This window comes from Lissotriton vulgaris, chromosome 2_1, assembly GCF_964263255.1.
Source record: "Lissotriton vulgaris chromosome 2_1, aLisVul1.2, whole genome shotgun sequence".
NCBI lineage: Eukaryota > Metazoa > Chordata > Amphibia > Caudata > Salamandridae > Lissotriton > Lissotriton vulgaris.
The window spans coordinates 748,315,107-748,335,310 of NC_141687.1; the positions used below are offsets into that span (position 1 = coordinate 748,315,107).

Below are 20,204 nucleotides of genomic sequence, written 5' to 3' on the forward strand. Positions count from 1 at the left end.
CTCGCCCACGCTTCCATCAAGGTTCACCTAGCAGCAATATCCCCTATCAGAAGATCTTCTACGGCACCTTCTCTGTGGTCAAACAGATTAATAAAACAATTCCTCAAAGGTCTGTTTCGGACTTTCCCTCCTGTAAAGTTGCCGCCTCCAACAGACTTGCAACTTATTGCTTTGCATTTTACTGTTGTGATATATGCAGAGGTATACATACGTATTTGTTAACCAATGCTTTATGTTCTTTAGGCAAAAGGAAATGTGCTAATCATTGCTTTCTACTCTGATTCAGGCATGTGAATCTTTGAATAATACCCTAATACTGGATAAGAAATGCGTTACTTACCTGTAACTGCAGTTATCCAGTATTGGTATCTTTCATAGATTTACATGCAACCCATTCGCCTCACTTGGAAGAGTTCACCTAGTACTCTCAGTGGTACCTCTATATAGCACTGTGCTTATGAAAATCTGAGGGACTAGAGCTCCTTCCAGGAAGGTTCTAGAGGATGGTGGCAGCTGATTGGTTGCTCTCTAGAGATTGGTCCTTATTACAGAAGGACCTGGATATGTTACTAATGTGAGGCCTTTGGCCTATTACTCAATATGTCTAATGTGACATTACTTTGTTTATTTACCAGGGACTCCCATCCCGACAACGGGGAATGATTCAGGCATGTGAATCTATGAAAGATACCCAAATACTAGATAAGGCAGCCAAACATGCCTCCAAAACATACCTCAAGAAAGCCGTTGTAAATTCTAGACCCTCAAATCATTCACACCTCTACAACAATTAAACCCTAAAACAATACAAGATATTGTCCAATAGACTATATTTATCAGTATTGATTTCTATCTTTATTTTTAAATTAGATAGGATTTTCAGGAGGAAAAACAGAGTAGGCAATAATGACAGAAATGTGAGTGAAATACTTATCAGGGAGCAAACACATGATTAAATACTGGAAACATTGTGACTCAAGTAGCGGGATCATTGAATAGACCTTGTTCTTTCAAAATCTGTGCTGACATGGACGAAGCATGCTCCGGTCTTCATTAACAGATTACACCCCATGCATTCATCCAGAAGACAACAGCCAAAGACCCCTCAAAGGAGAATAGCATACAACAATTCCTACCAACTTCAAGGATATACTGGAGAATTTGATTTCTGAAAATCCAACTAAGTAACTTTCTGGAATACGCACTTACAAAAAAGATCTCTGGACTCAATAAAAAAACACTTTACACCAACTGTCCTCCAAGACATAATGGACTTCTTTTGCCATCTAAAAAATATTATAAACTATAACTTATACTTCAGTGTAACATACACTAACATTATTCTGAAAGACTGGATTGCTGCATGTCAAATGCAAGCACAAAAAAAGTATGGTAAGCTGGACATTGTAGACTACAAAACTCATCAAAATGTATGCCGCCACGCAATTCAATGCCCATAAACATTTTCCATTGGTAAAGAGAAATGTATTACACCATAATATTCCATTTTCATGGCTGACTAGGAGAAGGTCTCCCTGAACCAAAACCACAACAAACCACTTCCATATTTCCATTAGAGATACTACACATCTTAAATTCAACAGGCATGAGGATCTTACTACTGCAGTTTTAAGCACATTTTTAAAATGTTATATGCTCATAGAAACTAACTATATTTATACACTTAGAACGGGTTTCTGGACTGTGCACTTAACCACACTTATTTCAATGAACAAGGCATCTTTCACCCGACAGACTAAATGTACTCGTAAAAGCAAGAAGCAACATAGACGATATACTTTCAAGTAGATCCTCCTCATTTCCCTGGGCCTTTATCGGTTGCAGGTCTTTTTAGTGAACTGATCCAGGAAATGTCAACTTCAATCCTGTGCTGCTTGAATTTGTGTTTGCAGTTTATATGCAATACTTGCAAATGCCAGTCATCTGTGACCATGATCTATCTTAGGTTGATCAATCTGGCAATTGTGAATAATGGCTGCAGCTAATGTCTGGTGGTTCGGTCCACCAAAGGTAGGTAGTGTCTTCTTACAGAAAAACAAATCCATGTTTGTCAGATACAGTGTAAACCTTGATCCCCAGCCTCTTGAAGCAAATTTCATGTCTATCTTTGGTGGACCAATCTTGTAAATAAGGAATGTGGCTCTGTGTGGTTGAAGACCATGCTTGGTGGTCAATCACGCGTTTCCAACCGGTCAACCAACCATGGGAACGGTATGCTCCTTGTAAGGAGGCAGAGTCATGCACACAAATAACTGCTTCTCTGGGCTGAATTTGTTTTCTATAGAATGGCATTGCAAATCTTATATGTACTTGCATGTGGTCAAAGTACATGTCTGATAGGTAGGGCCTACATATGAGGGACCCTAGCCAATAAGAAACATAGCCTAGGTAAGGCCTAGGTCTGTCAAATGTAGACCTACACCATTAAAGGCTCGAGAGTGTGTTAGACAAACCTGTCCAGCAAATGTTAACAGTGTACATCCAAAATCTATGCTTGGTATACAGGCCCACATGTGATGGACTAGTATGCCAAAGGAAGGAGACCCAGAAGGACGAAAGAAGACCAGACCACATGCAGCAGCATTTCCGGTTTACCTAACCCGTCCAGAAATTCAGCTGTGACTGCTTGTAGAAAGGGGCCATGTTTGATAGAGCTGTGTAACAAAGTATGTGATCCTTGGGGTTACATGCCTCATTCCGCAAACTGACACACACAGACAATAACTAGTGAGGACATGAAACATGCCTGGGTAGTTGAATAGCTTCTTTAACGGGAGCAATTTGTGACATTTAATATTCTAAAATGTAACCTGAAACACCTTCCAAGATAATGATTTTCTAGAGAACACCTAATATACTTAATGTAATGTGAAGGGTTGATTTGAACATTCTACATAACAAATACGAATGTTGACTTTGGAATTCAACTGTTATCATCGGTTAGCCACTGCAACCTGGTCATCTAAAAAGACAGATCCTTGGATGGAGGTCTGAAATAGGTGGCATTCCAATATACTGTTTACAGCTAAGTGCCAAAGAGACGGGGACACAAAACGACTAGCACAAAGTAATCAACCAGCTTGGTAGTGCAGTTTTTGAATGGAGTCTGCGTGTGAGGGGTAAACTAAGCAATTCATGACTAATGAGGAAGCACAATCAAGTCCAGAAAAACACTAGGTGTATTTAATGCAGTGGTTAATCCAGTATCATCACCTTTTCCCATACCATCTGCAATTGACAGGATAGGAAGATGTGAATTGTTGGATACAATTGGTTGTGAAACTGGCCTTGGTGAGTTCCTAGATTTAAGTGAGGTACTAAAGGTTAATCAGTGAGTGTATAGGTTGACAGTCCACAGGGTCACTTGTAAGTTGCAATTCGAGTAGATGACACCTCTTCCGGATACAAAATCGAGAAGCCCTAGAAAGAACAAGCCCTATGACAATTAAAGATATAATACACTTTGAAGAAGTCATTTTGGTATCCTGTGGAAATAATCATACCAACTGATTCAGAAGGAAGCTGTTCCTCATTATCCCCACTTAAGTCAGTGAAGGCCTTTGCTAATATATCAAGGCTAATATAGGGTCTCTTTTACAAGTACCTGTTCTTCAAATGTTTATATTAAGATGACCGCTACCTAAAGGATGAGTTTCACTGCTTTTGTCAAACATCAGACTTGCACAAAAAAGTGCAACATGTGGTTCACTAATGCTTGGAACCACTTTCAAAGCTATTAATGTGAAGACTTCGCCTGCCAGGAATGCTGGTCCACTTCTTTAATTGAAAAGTCTTAAGATGGTGATGTTGAAAGTCATTCATTTGTGCACAGACATTTTAGATACTGCTCCAGCATTTTAGTGAGTTTGAAGTCTGGACTTTGCTGAGCCATTACAAAATACTGATTTTTTTCTTTCTAAGTCACTGAGTTGTAAACTTACGGAAATGTTTTGTTTCACTTCCCTGTGAATGACCCACATTTGGCTAAGCTTTAGCTGTTGGTAGATGGTCTCACATTTATTCTTTAGAATCCAGAGAAACTGAAATTAATTCACAATGAAATCAATGTTTGTAAGGCATTCATATCTTGTGGTTCCACACCAGGGTTAAACAACCACAACTCTACCACCATGCTTCCAGGTTGACAAGTGGCTTTTCTGGTGAAATGCATCATTTGGTTTTCATCAAACAAGTTTCTCAGAAATACAGCCACACGACTTCGCTTTGCATTGTGAGACCTGTAAAATACTGGACGTAGGTTTGGCATTTTTTGCAATCTATATCAGCATATACGTTAGGATCTATGCCTGAATTTGAAGGGACACCGATTCCTGGGCAAATTTGCACATAATGTATCTAACTGTGCAACTATGGACTTCATTTTTTTTTTTTTTTTTAAATATGTTTTATTGAAACAATTGACATACAATTACATTTCTGTACGCATGGTATAGTAGGGAAACCGAGAGTTGGTCAACTCGTACAATGTCCGTGATAACGTAGACTACGGCCGGAATCCCAATAAGTACAATCATCAGTGAGCTATGCAGTCACCTGCAGTGGGAATAGTCCCGGCGTCTGTATTAAATAACATTCTTACATTACACAACAATGTATTTTGCGTTATCCATCCCACCAGAGTGTCTGGCCCATCTTGTCCGACTAGGTGTGCCTCTGGTCGATTCTCCCTGTGTCACCCACAACCCTCCGCTCGGTGTTGTAATGCATCGTTTCCCAAGGGTGGGTCTCTCCGACCAGATCTGTCACTGAGCGTAGTGTGTGGATGCCATCGATGCTGAGTGCATCTTGGCCATTTGTCGCGATGCGGTAGAGGGCTGCGGCGTGGGTCGTTATGTAGTTTATGTTCATGTGCTTGCTTGTCAGGTGTGAAAGTGCAGCATAGTCAACTGGGGGGTGACAGTCTGTAAAAGAAAAACAACCTCCGAACCGAGGTAGGAAATGGAAGAGAAATTGGGGATGAAGTGAACCTTAATTCAAGGGAGGGAAGGGGGTGCTGCAGTGTGGCTCCTGTTGTCCTAGGTCCGCGATCAGGTAGCGTGTCAATGCGGGGTGGGGATGCTGTGCATGTGTGGGCCAACTGTTATAGGCGAGTTGCGGAGGCTTCTGGCTTTGGGGCGGTGTCGCTCCGTGTGTGCCGGTCGTGTGGTCAGTCCTTCCCAACAAGGGGGGGGGGGGGGGGGGGGGAGCATTGGGGGGGGATAAAGAGAGAGGGGGGGGTGAGAAGCAGGGGGGGGAGGGAGGGACTATATGGTTGGTGGCTCAAGCCTATATATGTGTGGCTCCGACTTCGTGTTGTTGCCGTGTATTACTCTCCCCAATCGTACATCTGCGCATCGCTAGGGGGGTGGGGGGAGGGCTTTCGCCCAGCCTACGTCATCCCTCGGTCATGGCAGGCCCTGTTGAATGCCCGTAGGATGTCGTCCCAGATCTGGGCTATTGGAATGGCTCTCCGTCCCACAGTTTCCTTCCTGCGTAAAACTGTACCCTCTGCCGTCGCCCAATAGTTGAGAGAGGCACACCAGTGCTTCGTCAGTGGTGGGTTTGCGTCTTTCCAGTGTCGTGTTATGAGTCGTTTGGCGGTTATCAGTCCCAGATCCCAGAACCTGGTATGAGCCTTGTTGTGTTTTGTTCTTTTGAACAGGCCCAGCACGCAGGCATCCCAATCGTGTCGCAATTCTATGTCTGTCCCTTTTGTCAAGAGTGTGGTGACATCTTGCCAGTACGTTTGTAGTCCGGGGCACGCCCACAGCATGTGCAGGAGGTCTGCATTCAGTAGCGCGCATCGTGGGCAGCTGGAGGTATCCAGCGCGAAGTAACAATTGATCTTGTCCGGGGACAGATATGCCCTGTGTATAATGTAGAATTGTATTATTTTGAATCTCGAGTTGCGGGGTATGTGGCGTTGGCTTTCCAGGATTCTCTCCCATTCGTTATCCGTCCAGACCCTCCCTCTGTGACGTCCACCTGTCTCTCAAGGGCTGGAGTGTGTATGTGGCGTGGGATTTTAACGCCTGTGTCAGCCAGTGTATCACGTGAGACCCGCTCCCCATGATGTGCAGGTATTGGATCAACAAGTGTGTCTGAGGTTCCTCCAACATATCCCCCCAGTGTTTCGTGAGTACACGGACCATGGAGGCGTGGAGCAAGAATTGTCCTGCCGGTAGACCAGAGTCCTCTGCCAGTCTCTCGAACTGGACTAGGGTGCCGTCGGTATACAGGTCCGCCAGTGATTCTATTCCTGCGCGTTCCCAGCTGTGTAATTGTGTCGCAGTAACTACTCCCCCAGGCCTGGGCATACCTTCCAGTGGGAGTGCTGGGGCGTAGGGTGTAATCCCCTTTGTTAGTTTTAGTGCTCGTTTCTAGCATTTAAGTGCCACCGCAAGGTGTAGTTGCACTCCGCGAGCCGCATCATTTAGGGGGCGGAACATTGCGAGAGCCCCCGCATGGGTCAGGGCCGGGGTCGCCGAGGCTGTGTCGTTTAGGTTTCTTCCTGCAAGCCACGCCACCACCCATTGAAGTTGCGCCGCGAGGTAGTAAAGTTCTTGATTGGGGACCGCTAATCCCCCCGAGGACGTCGGGCGTAAAGTTTCTTCAGGGCCACTCTGGGTCTCCCTGTGTTCCATATGAGTGCTCGTACCATGGTCTCCAGGTCTTTAAATATCCGGGCGGGGACGTACACCGGTATGTTCGAGTAATAATAAAGGAGTCTCGGCAAAACTATCATTTTCGTCAAGGTGATTCTAGCCGGGACATTCAGCGGGAGCGTGCTCCAGAAAGTTATCTGGGCTCGCAGGGAGGATATAGCCCTGATCAGGTTGCCTTCCAGTATGTCCGTCGGAGACTGGTATATATGAATACCGAGGTATTTAAAGGTGCCCGCGTACCAGGTCAGCGTTGTACCTCCTAATTGCATCGCACATTCCTGCATGTCGGGGTGAAAGGGGTAGACCCCAGATTTCCCCCAGTTGACTCTCAATCCTGAGTGGGCTGTGAATTCACGTAGGGTGTCCGCGAGCCTTGGCGGTATCTGCGTGAGGTCCCTAATGTAGAGGAGCAGGTCGTCAGCGTACAGCGAGACCGCGTGCGTGCCGTCTATCAACGGGATGCCCCATTCTGCACCTTGTCCCCTCAGCAGCCCGCCAGTGGTTCCATCGCCAATGAAAAGAGCAGAGGCGACAATGGGCAACCCTGTCATGTGCCCCGTCTGACTCGTATATTGTCCGATGGGAGGCCCCCAGTCCGGACCCGAACGCTAGGTGTTTGGTATAGGAGGCCGACCATATCCAAATAAGCATCTCCCAGATCAAATTTCTGCATTACCGCCCTGAGATACGGCCACTCTACCGAATAAAATGCCTTTTCCAGATCTAGAGCAAGGCAACCCGACTGTGGCCAAGGCCCCCTCGCGTATTCCTGCACCCTAAACAGCCGACGGATATTGAGCGATGTGCTGCGCGTGGGTACAAAACCGTTCTGGTCTGTGTGGACCAGGGTGGGTGTGTACTGGGCTAGTCTCCGTGCTAGCGTGGATGCTAATATTTTATAGTCGGTGTTTAGGAGGGCGAGTGGCCTATATGAGCCCAGTAGCGTCCCGCCTTTTCCCGGTTTTAAGAGGGAGACCAGGGTGGCTTCATTCAGAGAGGGTGGTAGGGAGGAGTCGTCGAGCGCTGCCTCATACACTTTAATGAGTTCGGGGATCAGGAGGTCCGGATACGCCTTATAGAACTCCGCTGGGAGTCCATCAGGGCCAGGGGACTTACCATTGGACAGCGCTGCTATGACCTCCCGGAGTTCCTCTGAGGTAATGGGCACTAGTAGGTCTGTGCGTTGGGCATCGCGGAGTGCCGGTAACGGGATCTGGCGGAGGTATCCCTCCGTGTCCGGGGCGGGGATGGGCAGGTAAGAGCGATACAATGTGTCATAATGGGCAGTGAACGCGTCGTGGATCTCCAATTGAGTGTGTAAGAGCATCCCATCGGCGCCCAATACTCTTGTGACCGGTTTTTGTCTTTTCCTCCCTGTTAATGAGCCACGATAGCAATTTACCTGGCTTGTCCCCCCTATCGTGGGTGCGTGCCGCGTGGGCCGCATAATTCAAGCATCTAAGCCTCTCCAGCAATTTTTCGTGGCTCGCTTGCGCAGATTGTAACTCATTGCCGTCACCTCTAACCGATTCCTGTTCATGCCGTATTAACTCAGTTTCAACCCTCTGAAGGTCTTTCTCAACACGCCGTTTAAGGTTGACCTGCGTGCCCAGACACTGTCCCCGTATGACCACTTTAAATGCATCCCATTCTATTTGTGGGGTGGTGGCAGAGCCAGCGTTCTCTTCGAAGTAATGCGCTATATGTGTAAACAGTGAGTCCCGGAATGGTGCGTCTAGCAGGAGATCCGGCTGCAGTCTCCAGGTGGGGATAGGGGGATGAGCGTTTGCCCATGAGACTGTCAGCATGTGTGTTTTGTGGTCGGAATGTGTCCTGCCCATGTAGTGTGCCTCCTTTACCAACAGGAGTAAGTCGTCAGTGAGCATGTGTCTGTCTAATCGGGTGTGTAGGGCACGAGCTCCTGAGTAGTACGAGTACGTCCTGGTGGTTGGTTTTCGGTGCCGCCACACGTCCTGCAAGTTCCATTGGTCAGCCCAAGCTATGAGGGCTTTCATGGCGCCCACTACCAGAGCATTGGGTAAGGGCAGGAAGGAACGGTCTAGTGTGACGTCCAGCACGCAGTTATAGTCCCCCCCCCCAGTATCCAAGGGATCCCATGCCAGTGTGATAGGGCCGTAGACACTGTCTCAAGAAAACCCTGCTGGTCCGTGTTGGGGGCGTAAAGCGACGCCAGTACTAACAGGCGCCCATCCAGGCGCCCCTTGACCGCCACCAGTCTCCCCTCCCCGTCTATGTGTGAGTCGTCAATGTCAAACGGTATTCCTGGTCTCACCCATATTAATACACCCCTGGCGTAGGCGGAGAACCCAGTCGCGTACAGTAGTAGTACGTAGTGTGTGTACTTCAAGCGTTGTCAGGTGTGTCTCCTGCAGGAGTGCCATTTGTACCTTGTGTCTCTTCAAGTATGAGTATATCATATACCTACGCGATGGTGTGTGTATACCTCGTACATTCCAAGTACAGATTTTAACCTCAGCCATCATTATAGATCAGGTTGGCCCCCATCTGGCCCCCCACCCCCGAAGCCCACCACCACCCAACTCCATAACATATCCACGCATACCTGTGGGACACCATAAAAAGTTCAGTAAGTTCGCCACTAAACTGTGGATGCAGCACTTTGCAAAAGGAGGGAGAAGGGTGAACATAAACTGGGGGAAATACCATAGGGTCGGCTGCCAAACGGGCAGCCGTCCAAACACTCTACTGAGACAACTAACGTTCCAGTCTGGGGGGTTGCTGTCTAGCACGCAAGGCGAATGGGATAATGACTTCCAGCAGAGCATGAATGCGTGTACAACCTCTCATGGGGGGAAGTATATAGTTCTGGGCGGCCATCAAGTGGGCCACACCGTCGGCAGCGCAGTGCGACCGTAAAGTCATGCAGCACCATTGCCATCAGTTCTCAGTGTGTATTGGAGGCCCCGCCCATCTGGAGGGACCCCCGCCGCATCATGGCCCAGGGGGGGGAGTAGGCTCTCCGGGCCGTTTGTTCGGCGGCAGGTGACATTATATGTGTCTCAGTGTCTACTTGCAGCGTCTCAGGTGTGCGTCCCCGCAGGGAGGTGCTGACTCACCGCCTCCGTCCCATGCAGTCGGTGCCTCCTGGCCGCCCCTCTCCGGTGCTCCGTTCCCACTGGTCGGCAGGTGTGAGGGCAAGGAATGGGAGGGAGAGTGGAGCAAGGCGGGAAGAGTGCCAGGGTGCTACACTCCGTCAGCCGAACAGGTCCGATGTTTGTGGCGTGATTACAGGTAGATCACCTGAGATTTCTGAGTCCGGTAGTCGATAGATCGCCTCATCGTCGCTCGGTGATATCCTGGGGCTGGTGACAGGCGGGGAGCGTTGGGACGGAGAGCCGCTGAGTTCCGTGACCATCCGCAGGGCCTCCTGCTGCTCCCGGCGTATTTCCTCCTCAGGTGGGCTTGCGCTGTGTTGTGTACTACTCGCTGCTGGTGAGGGCGATCTGTTCCCGCGTCTCCTTTTGGATCTCCTGCGCCTCCTCGACCTGGGCGGGTCTCCTTGTCTTCTTGTGTTTTTGTCCGTCCCGTTGTCCAGCCAGGCTTCCACCTCTTCCGAGGTGTTGAAGAAGTGGGTCTTCTCATCAGCTATGACTCTCAGTTTTGCTGGGAAGAGGAGGGAATACGTGAGTCCTAGCGGGCGTAGACGCCTTTTCACTATCAGGAAGGAGTGTCTCTGGCGTTGCACTTGAATCGTGTAGTCCGGAAAAAACATTACGTTCGCATTATCCACTTGTATGGTGCAGAGTTTGCGGGTTTCTCTCAAGACTGCGTCCCGATCTCTGTAGTTCAGGATTCGAATGAGGAATGGGCGCGGGTTAGAGCCAGTTGGAAGCGGTCTAGTCGGGACCCTGTGCGCCCGCTCCACCACAAAGTGGGGCGAAAGGGTGCCTTCTGGCAATAGGGCGCGAAGCCAGTCCTCCACGTGCGAAGTCGGATCTCTCCCTTCCCATTTTTCGGGCAGACCCACTATTCGGATGTTGTTGCGTCTCGCCCGTCCTTCTGCATCCTCTGCTCTGTCTTCTAGGAACTCCACTCTGTTGAGCAGATCTTTTACCTGCTTATCTGACTGAGTGACGCGCGGTTCCAAGTCAGTCATGGTGGTCTCCAGGGTTGTGGTGCGTTCAGCCAGTTTTTTGTGATCCGCTTTCAGATGCGTCAGGTCTATAGCGACCCCGTCTATCTTCGCCTCCAGGGACGTTCGGGTGGACTGGATGGAGTTCTCCAGTCGTTCCATGGCCGCCAGTACTGAGTCCAGCCTGGCCGTCACCCGGTCTGCGTCCGCCGGCTTATGTGACTTGTCCATTTTGCCCTTCGGGTACGTGCTCCCGGCTCCTGTGCGCTTCCCTGCACCTCAAGACATGGGCAGGGTCCTGTGCTCGGATGTCCTGGACGGTGTAGTGTTTAGCGTTTCTGCCAGTCGTCCGCACCACAGGCGCTGCTTCAAAGCAGGGATGATACCTGTAGAGGGGGGTGTTCTTCGTGAGCCGTCCGTGGCTGTATTGGGCCGACCAGTGTACGGGTCTGTGTGTCCTGGTAGTGGTTGCGTCACTTCCCGGTTCTTCGGCCGGGTGCGATGTACTGCGTAGCTCTGCCTCTAACGTCGTATGTTGCACGGTCTGCGCTGTCCCGCCACTGCATCGGTCAGCTGGCGGTACCGGAGCTCAGAGGGGGTCAGTACCTGCGGGTGGTCATCCGCGCTCTTCAAACACCCCCAGTGCTCTAGTAGCATGCGAGGCACTCAGGCGGCAGCATCACCTGTAAGCGTCTCCCTCCTCCCGGTCTCTGCCAGTGTATCTTAGGGGGCCGCTGTTTCCCGTTGTGAATCCCTCTCGGTGCGCCGCTGCAATGACGTCTGGTGTGGCCAGGAGTCGCGCCGCCCGGCTAGGCGGCCAGTGATGGCTGGTGTGTGCGTGCTCCCGCGGTGTGGCAGCCTCGGCCCAGGCCGGTCCCGGCGTCCTCCGATGTTCACCGCTTCTGCCTGGCGGCGTGGGGTATTGCGCCGGTCTCCAAGGGTACACGGGTCGGGGACTCCTTGTCCGAGCAGTGTCCGTGCCTGTTGTCTAGGCTGATGGCGGCCGGACGTCCACCAGCGTCGCCGTGCAGAGAAGGGCGCACCCTCGGAGTTGGCGGAGGGGCTCTCCAGTGGTGGCCCACGCCTCACCGCGCACTCCTCTGGCCCAGTTCAGGCGGGGCCGGGGGCTCTATCAATCAATCAATCAAAGACATTTATATCGCGCACTACTCCCCCGGAGGGTCTCAAGGCGCTTGTGGAGGGGGGGTCCGCTACTGCTCGAACAGCCAGGTCTTGAGCTGCTTCCTGAAGGCGAGGTGGTCTTGGGTCAGGCGGAGGTGGGTCGGGAGAGAGTTCCAGGTTTTGGCGGCCAGGTGGGAGAAGGACCTTCCTCCTGTTGTGGCTCTTCGGATGCGGGGGAGGCCGGCGAGGGCGTGGCTGGTCGATCGGAGAAGGCGTGTGGGAGCGTAGAAGTTGAGGTGGCTGTTGAGGTAACTCGGGTCTTGGTTGTGTAGGGCTTTGTGTGCGTGGGTGAGGAGCCGGAAGGTGATTCTCTTGTTGACCGGGAGCCAGTGCAGGTCTCTCAGGTGTCCGGAGATGTGGCTGTGTCTGGGGATGTCGAGGATGAGTCTCGCTGAGGCGTTCTGGATTCGCTGGAGTCTCTTCTGGAGCTTGGCGGTTGTTCCGGCGTAGAGGGCGTTACCGTAGTCCAGACGGCTGGTGACTAGGGCCTGGGTGACCGTATTCCTGGTCTCGGTGGGGATCCACCAGAAGATCTTACGTAGGATGCGCAGGATGTTGAAACAAGACGAGGAGACAGCGTTGACTTATATTGTCATGGAGAAGGAGGAGTCCAGGATGAAGCCCAGGTTGCGCGCGTGGTCTGTCGGTTTGGGTGCGGTGCCCAGGGCGGGGGGCCACCAGGAGTCGTCGCAGGCGGAGGGTGAGGAGCCCAGGATGAGGACTTCCGTCTTGTCTGAGTTCAGTTTCAGGCGGCTGGTCATCATCCACTCTGCTACGTCTTTCATCCCTTCGTGTAGGTTGGCTCTAGCGGTGGCGGGGTCGTTGGTAAGGGAGAGGATCAGCTGTGTGTCGTCGGCGTAGGAGATGATGTTGAGGTTGTTCTGGCGTGCGATGGCCGCAAGGGGGCTCATGTAGACATTGAAGAGGGTGGGGCTGAGCGAGGAGCCCTGGAGGACGCCGCAGATGACTTCGGTGGCCTCTGACCTGAAAGGGGGTAGGCGGACTCTCTGTGTCCTTCCAGCGAGGAAGGAGATGATCCACTCCAGTGCCTTCTCCTGGATTCCGACGTCGCTGAGGCGCTGCACTAGGGTGCGATGGCAGACAGTGTCGAATGCTGCGGAGAGGTCTAGGAGGATGAGGGCCGCTGTTTCTCCGTTGTCGAGCAGGGCTCGGATGTCGTCGGTGGCAGCGATGAGGGCGGTCTCGGTGCTGTGGTTGGCCCTGGAGCCCGACTGTGAGGGGTCGAGGGATCCATTCGTCTCGAGGAAGGCGGCCAGTTGCTTGTTGACGGTCTTCTCGATGACTTTGGCTAGAAACGGGAGGAGCGAGATGGGGCGGTAGTTTTTGAGTTCGGTGGGGTCCGCTGTTGGTTTCTTTAGTAGAGCGCTGAGTTCGGCGTGCATCCAGCTCTCAGGGAAGGTGGCGGTGTCGAAGGAGGTGTTGATGTCCCGCAGGTGGGGCGCGATGACAGCGTCGGCCTTGTTGAAGACGTGGTGAGGGCAGGGGTCGGTTGGAGATCCGGAGTGGATGGAGTTCATCGTGCGGATGGTGTCTTCGGTGCTGATCGGGGTCCAGGCGCTGAGGGTGGTGGTGGGGGGCGTTGGTGCGGTCGTGGGGAGCGTTGTTTGTGTGCTGAAGCTGTTGTGTATGTCAGCGATCTTGTTGTGGAAGTAGGAGGCGAGGGAGTTGCAGAGGTCTTGCGATGGGGTGATGTCGTTGCTTCCGGCGTTGGGGTTGGAGAGCTCTTTCAGGATGTTGAAGAGTTCCTTGCTGTTGTGTGCATTGTTGTCCAGCCGCTCCTTGAATGCTGTTTTCTTGGTGGCGTGGATCAGTTGATGGTGCTTTCGGGTGGCGAGCTTGAGGGTGGTAATGTTGTCTGGTGTTGGGTCTCTTCTCCAGGCTCTCTCTAAGGCTCAGCAGTTCTTCTTGGAGCTCTTGAGTTCGTCGGTGAACCATGGGGACGTCTTGCTGCCGGGTCTGCTGGGCGGGGTCCTCAGTGGGGCGAGGTCGTCTGCGCAGTTGCTGATCCACTGCGTGAGGTTGCCGGCGGCCTGGCTGGGGTTCGCTGAGCTGGCGGGAGGTTGCTGGCTCAGGGATGTGGCGAGTTGGTCGGCCGTGATCTTGTTACAGCTTCTTCGTGCAACCTGTTGCTGGTGGTGGTGGATAGTGGTCCTTCTGAAGCTGAAGTGGACGCAGCTGTGGTCCGTCCAGGTGAGTCCGGTGGCGTGGCTGAAGACTATGTCCTTGCTGGATGAGAAGATGGGGTCGATTGTGTGTCCGGCGTAGTGGGTGGGCGTGGTCACCAGCTGCTTGAGTCCGAGGTTGGCGAGGTTGTCAAGCAGGGTGGTGGTGTTGCGGTCGTTGTTGTTCTCCAGGTGGAAGTTGAGGTCCCCGAGGAGGATGTAATCAGCGGAGGGGAGGGCGTGCGGGCTGATGAAGTCGGCAATGTCTTCGCTGAATTGTGTGCGTGGTCCCGGGGGTCGGTAGATCAGGGTGCCTCTGAGGGTGATCTTGGGGTCGGTGTGGATCTGGAAGTGCAGGTGTTGGGCGGTTGTCAGGGTGTCGTTGGTGTTGGTCGTGATGCGGATGGTGTTTCTGTGGATGATGGCGATGCCTCCTCCCGTCTGGTTGGCGCGGTCTCTCCGGGTGATCTTGTAGCCCTCCGGGATGGCGATGGCGATGTCAGGCGCTGAGGAGGCGTTCATCCATGTTTCCGTGAGGAAGGAAACGTCTGGAGATGTGGTGTCGAGGAGGTTCCAGAGTTGGACGGCGTGTCTGTGGACGGAGCGGGTGTTGAGCAGGATGCACTTCAGGTGGTTGCTGCTGGTGTTCGGCTTGGTGGGTGCTGGTGCAGTGCAGGTCCGGATGCAGGTGAACTTGCAGGAGTGGCAGCTGAAAGGTCCGTGGGTGCGTCTCGGGGTGGCTCGGTAGCATCCCGGGATTCGGCCGGTGTTGAGTGCGTTGAGGGTGGCGGCGTCGTAGGTCCGGCGGGTGGGCTGGGGTGTGCGGGGTCCAGAGGGCGTGGCCGCGTGAACAGCGGCGGGAAGCGGGGAGCGGGGTGGGGAGGGCACAGGGGGGACAACCAAGCGAAATGCACAATACAATCAAGAAAATACAGGAATGACAACACAACAGCAGTAGGAGTACAAAACGGGCAGCAGAATACTACCGTGTCTGGCGGAGCCGGCACGGGGGGGGGGGAGCGCTCACAATCTGCGAGCGTTGCCTAGCAGCAGATCAGGCCGCAGAGGGAGGCGGGCCTGCAGGGCTGAGGGCAGAGCGAGGCTGCGAGCAGCAGCGAGGGGAGAGGGCACCGGAACAGCTGGTGGCCGTGCGGCGCGGGAGTGTCCTGCGAGCAGGAGCTCTCGGGGGTCCTCGCCAGGGTCGGCAACAGTGGCCCCAGGCAGGTGGCAGATCGTCGGGTGGCTGGGCTCTGCTCGTCGTCGCCGGGGCTCTCTCACTCTTCCCACGGAAGACCCTCACCATGTCCGAGGCTGCCCCGGTGACCCGGGTTTCGGCAGACGTCAGCCCCAGTCTGCCGCTACAGTCCTTCACTCTCGCTGCCAAGGGGGTCCCGGTCGGGCCGTCTCCGCTTTTTGTCTCCGCCGGGGGTCGGCCACGTTCAGCGCTCCCCAGCGTTGTCTGTTCTACTCGGCCACCGGGCGTCCTCGGCCAGTACGGCCTGCACTTCCGGCCTCGTCCCTGGGCTTGCCTGGCGGGCCTCGCCGACTTCGTGGCTCCCTTCTCGGCTCAGGTGGGCTCCCAAGGGCCGGTGCGGTTCCGGAGCATGTGGGACCTCAAAACTCGGTCCGATGCAGGGCAGCCGCCTCACAGTGTCATGCCCCAAGTAGCGGCCGGTCAGACGGGGAAATGACGGGAGAATTTACCCCCAGATTGGAGGGTCACGCTGGAGCTCTGCTACAACACAGCCAGTCTCGCTGCATGCGTAGCCACGCCCCGTGCAACTATGGACTTCATATTGTTTTTAAATGTATTCACAAAGTTATCGAGACAGATCACCAGCAATGATTCTTTCTCAGTGAACATCACAGATATTTTCTGACCTGGGTATGATGCATTAAACGAAGAACGAATGCCCAAGACCAAACTGACAAAGTTTCTGATTTTATATACAAGTGGTAGCACTTCCAAAATCTCAAGCAATCAAGTGCACTTGTTTAACACAACACCTGTTTTTAACTAGCTTGTTAACGGATATGGAAGCTGTAAAGGTGTGATTACCTTTCATACAAACAAGACTACTGAATGTTTGCCAATTGGTTTGAAAAGTTATGATAAAATTACATTTGTGACACAAGAGATTAGATTAATGTACTACGTCTTATTAGGACAAGATAAGTAGATGTATATTGACATGTGAAACCACATACTCTTAAGAGGATGTCCTTTCTCTTTGCACCACCTTACATTCTAAGCTTAATACAAATAATTTTAGGACTCCAATACATAACTTACAAACACAGCTTATATTACTTTTGCTGAAAAGAAGGTTAAAAAAATCTTTGACTTTTGTAGCTAGAGCATTGTACTCAACATAATGCATTTCATAACATAACAAGTTAACCAAATGAATATTCCTGCATGTTTGCGTGCTGTTGCAACCATTCTCTCCAATTACCTTAATTATTCCATGGAAAAATTAAATATTTACCACGCCTTAGCCACACCCCGACAGAATATAATAAGGATTCAAGGCTAACGTTAATCACATTTTCTGACAACTATTACTCCATCCGTGCACTTATCTCTCTTTGGACCTTTCTTATAGATCTGCTACTTAATAAAAAATAAATATCTTCTCTTATCCACATTCACATATGTCTCCCAAAAGCTCTTTGAAGTTACCAGTCAGGAACATGCCAACAGCTTTTTTTAAAAACATAACTAGAACATTATACTTGTGAAGGTATATGCATACAGCAAAAAAAAAAAAAAGAGGTATTTTGTTTGTTATCAAAGAAGCAGGTTAACAAGTGACACATAATATGACTACATACATGCGAAAGTATAAAAGGTGAAGGTTGAATTTCTGAGATGCAGATTTGGTGCTACTGTTGCAAACAAAGAAGGTAGCAATTTTCTTCATCAAGCAAATATCCTGAGATGGCACGTCATTCAACTATTTCTGTATGTGAACATGCCCTTGATTAACTTGTGTTAAATCAAGGGCATGCAGAGTTGTATTGAGTTAAATCATCCAACTTTGGGAATTGCATAATTATACATAATAACAATCCACTAGGTATGTTTGTTTTCTGATTTACTATCAAGCTATGCTAGGGACATACAAATAGATTGTACTTCTTATTAGTGTGGATTATGGGTACTGCTTTAGAAGAAACACTTGAATCATTACTTTTAAAGATTTATATGGAAGACATGAAGGCCATATCCTTGAAATGTGAAAAAGTATCTTTTTTTATAAATAATAGATTGAATAATTCTTCTAAAAGATTACTAAAATATTTTTAAATGATTGGCAAAGAAAAAAGAAACATTGTTCTATAATTTGTATGCCATTATAAACAGGATTATCACAATAAAATAGGATTAAAAAGGAATACATTATGCTGTATGAATGGCTTTCATAAATCTATGCAAGTGAGATAAAATGAAGAAAAAAATAATACACATTACCAAGGAAAGCAGATTAAGAAATAGGTTTGTGTGTTTCCTGATCAAATTGTAAGCCTGGCAACAGAGGTCCACAAACAACTGGAAGCGACTTGTTGGTTTTTCACCACCATTTATGACATATGCCATGTCTGAAGTTAGCACAAAAGGAGCACGATCCCTGTTGCAAAGAAAACAAAACCAGTCAAGGCATTAGATTGGAGTATAATGACAGTTAACATATAAGCTTTCGATGCATTCCATAAAACTATTTATAAATCATTTTTATTAAAGCAGTAACTATATTCTTATTAAAACATAATAAAATATACTTCGAGTGCCACCTCCGAGCACTATACCTTCACAACTTAAGTCTTTATTAAACATACACTTTCTATATTGTGAGAATGTTAATGCAGTACTCTGTCCTACTGTAATGATTACAGTTTACATAACCTCATGAGCTAATCACCACTAACCATCATGCATGGAAAACTGAGTGATGTCCAATACAGTCAACTTCTAAATGCTGCCAGTGGAGATAATGCAAACTATCTTGGTACAATCCTAGCCCATACCGCATCACAAAACGCCAGACTGTTCGCACAGGTGGGTTGTGTGAAAGTACTCTCAGGCAAAGTAGTAGAATTAGATTACCACCAGAAAGAGCATTACCGAAGGGGAGTAACTCTTTCATCTGATGTATACTTTTAATCACAGATTCATCACCTTTAGAATAGATACCATCCTCAGCTGGTTGGCCTGTACAAGGGCTCAGATCAAAAAGTTTTGCAGGACCGAATGGCCGAAAAGCCCCTCCTGTCTGAGCTAGCTGTCGAGGCAGCGGTGCTTGTGATTGTGTGCACTGATGCCGACGTTGCTGCCTGCCAAATATCCAGGACAGGCAACTCCATATGCCAACACAGTGGTAGCCCTCATGGATTGGGCACTCAGCACACCAGGAGGTTGCTTCTCGGCTGCCGCAAAGCAGATCATAATGCAGCAGACTATCCACCTAGACTATGTTATTTTTTGCACTATTTAGGAAAAGAGGGGGTTGTAGGTCCCAATCCCGTACTAACCGTGTTTACAATGGGAGACCCCCTTCCTATTAGAAACAAAGTTTAGGAGGAAGTCAGGACAAGTAGATATTGTCTTAATTTGTTGTAAACAATCCAATTAGACGGTTGCTTGGAAAAAGTTTTTATCTGATATGACTCTTAGTCGAGCTTTCAGTGTTAAGATCGAGAAAGGTGACCTGCAACACGTGTTTCACCCCCTACATGGCCATCCGGCCCAGGGCTTCCTCAGGGCGTTATATGTATATTCAAGGCTTTAAATGGTCCCGTACAGCACACTCGTTAGTCCGTGCTGGTTGAAGCGGCTTACTGCCTTGCGCAAGTCCTTCAGTTCCATGGGCATGCCTGAGGACGCCCCGGGCTGGATGTCCATGTAGAGGGCGAAACACGTGTTGGCTGTCACCTTTCTCGATCTTAAAACTGAAAAGTGGACTAAGAGTCATATCAGATAAAAACTTTTTCCAAGCAACCACCTAATTGGATTTTTTGCAACAAATTAAGCAATACCCCACTTGTCCTGAATTTCTCCTAAACTTATTTTCTGCACTGCTTGGCCTTTCTTCACCTCCAGAGAGCCATTGTCTCTGTCCCAAAGAGCTGATTGTCTACCCTCTGGTTTTTAGTGCGATCAATGCAAATACTCAGTACGCTTACGGGGTCCAAACAAAGTCTTGCCTCCTCTTTTGACTATTCAACAATAAAGTCAATTACAAACTTTGGTAGAATGGCCACTCTAGTCCTCAGCACCAGTTTATCCTGAACGAAGGTGGTTGTGGAGGGTGTTGCAGTTATCACAATGAGAAAGGCAGTGTCCAGAGTCAGGAGGCGAAGAGGGCTGCTGTGCATCAGCTTAAAAATGGTACACACAATAAAAGTGAGGATCAAATTAAGATCCCACTGTGGCATTATGAAGGGTTTAATAGGAAACGTGTTCAGAATGCTTTTATGCAATTGTCCCACAACAGGTGATATAAATAAGGACAGCTTGTCCGGTAAATTAAAAGAAAAGGCTGGAAAGGCAGACAAAACCTTTAACAGTCCCCACTGCAAGTCCTTCCTAGACCAAAGACAAACAAACAACAATGCATCTGACAGTTTGGCCTGCAACAGTATAATACATCTGATATTTTTTCCTGCAATGGGTCCGTATTAAAGGCACCACACTACGACAGTAACATGCATAAGTGGACTCTTTCCAAACATGCCTGGCAGCAAGGAGGACATCTACAACTTCGGGAGGGAGATTGAATGCAGTCAACTACCACTTCTCAGTCTAGCCAAGGAACTGTAGAATGTGCAGACCCTAGTGTACTACCCCTGCCCTGCTGCTCTGACGGAAGATACTCACGCCCAGAAGGTCCAGAAACAACATTCTCCTGGCCAATTATGGGGCCACGAAGGAAGGCTTTGCCACAGTCGTTACTGATCGTCATCAAAATCAGTGCAGGAGAGGAAGCGTCAGAAGATAGAGGAATCCTGTTCTAAACTGTAGGCAGACTGCGTCTCAGT

The 20,204-nt window shown here is 49.9% G+C and overlaps 1 protein-coding gene across 1 annotated transcript in view; it reads right to left on the minus strand.

Annotated features, from left to right (window-relative positions):
• PIK3C2A (phosphatidylinositol-4-phosphate 3-kinase catalytic subunit type 2 alpha) overlaps positions 1–20,204 on the minus strand; it is a 553,726-nt gene that overhangs the window by 275,473 nt on the left and 258,049 nt on the right. The window contains exon 9 of the mRNA XM_086954142.1: positions 17,641–17,797. Coding sequence (XP_086810268.1) covers positions 17,641–17,797 — 157 coding nt within the window. The remainder of the gene's footprint in view (positions 1–17,640; positions 17,798–20,204) is intronic.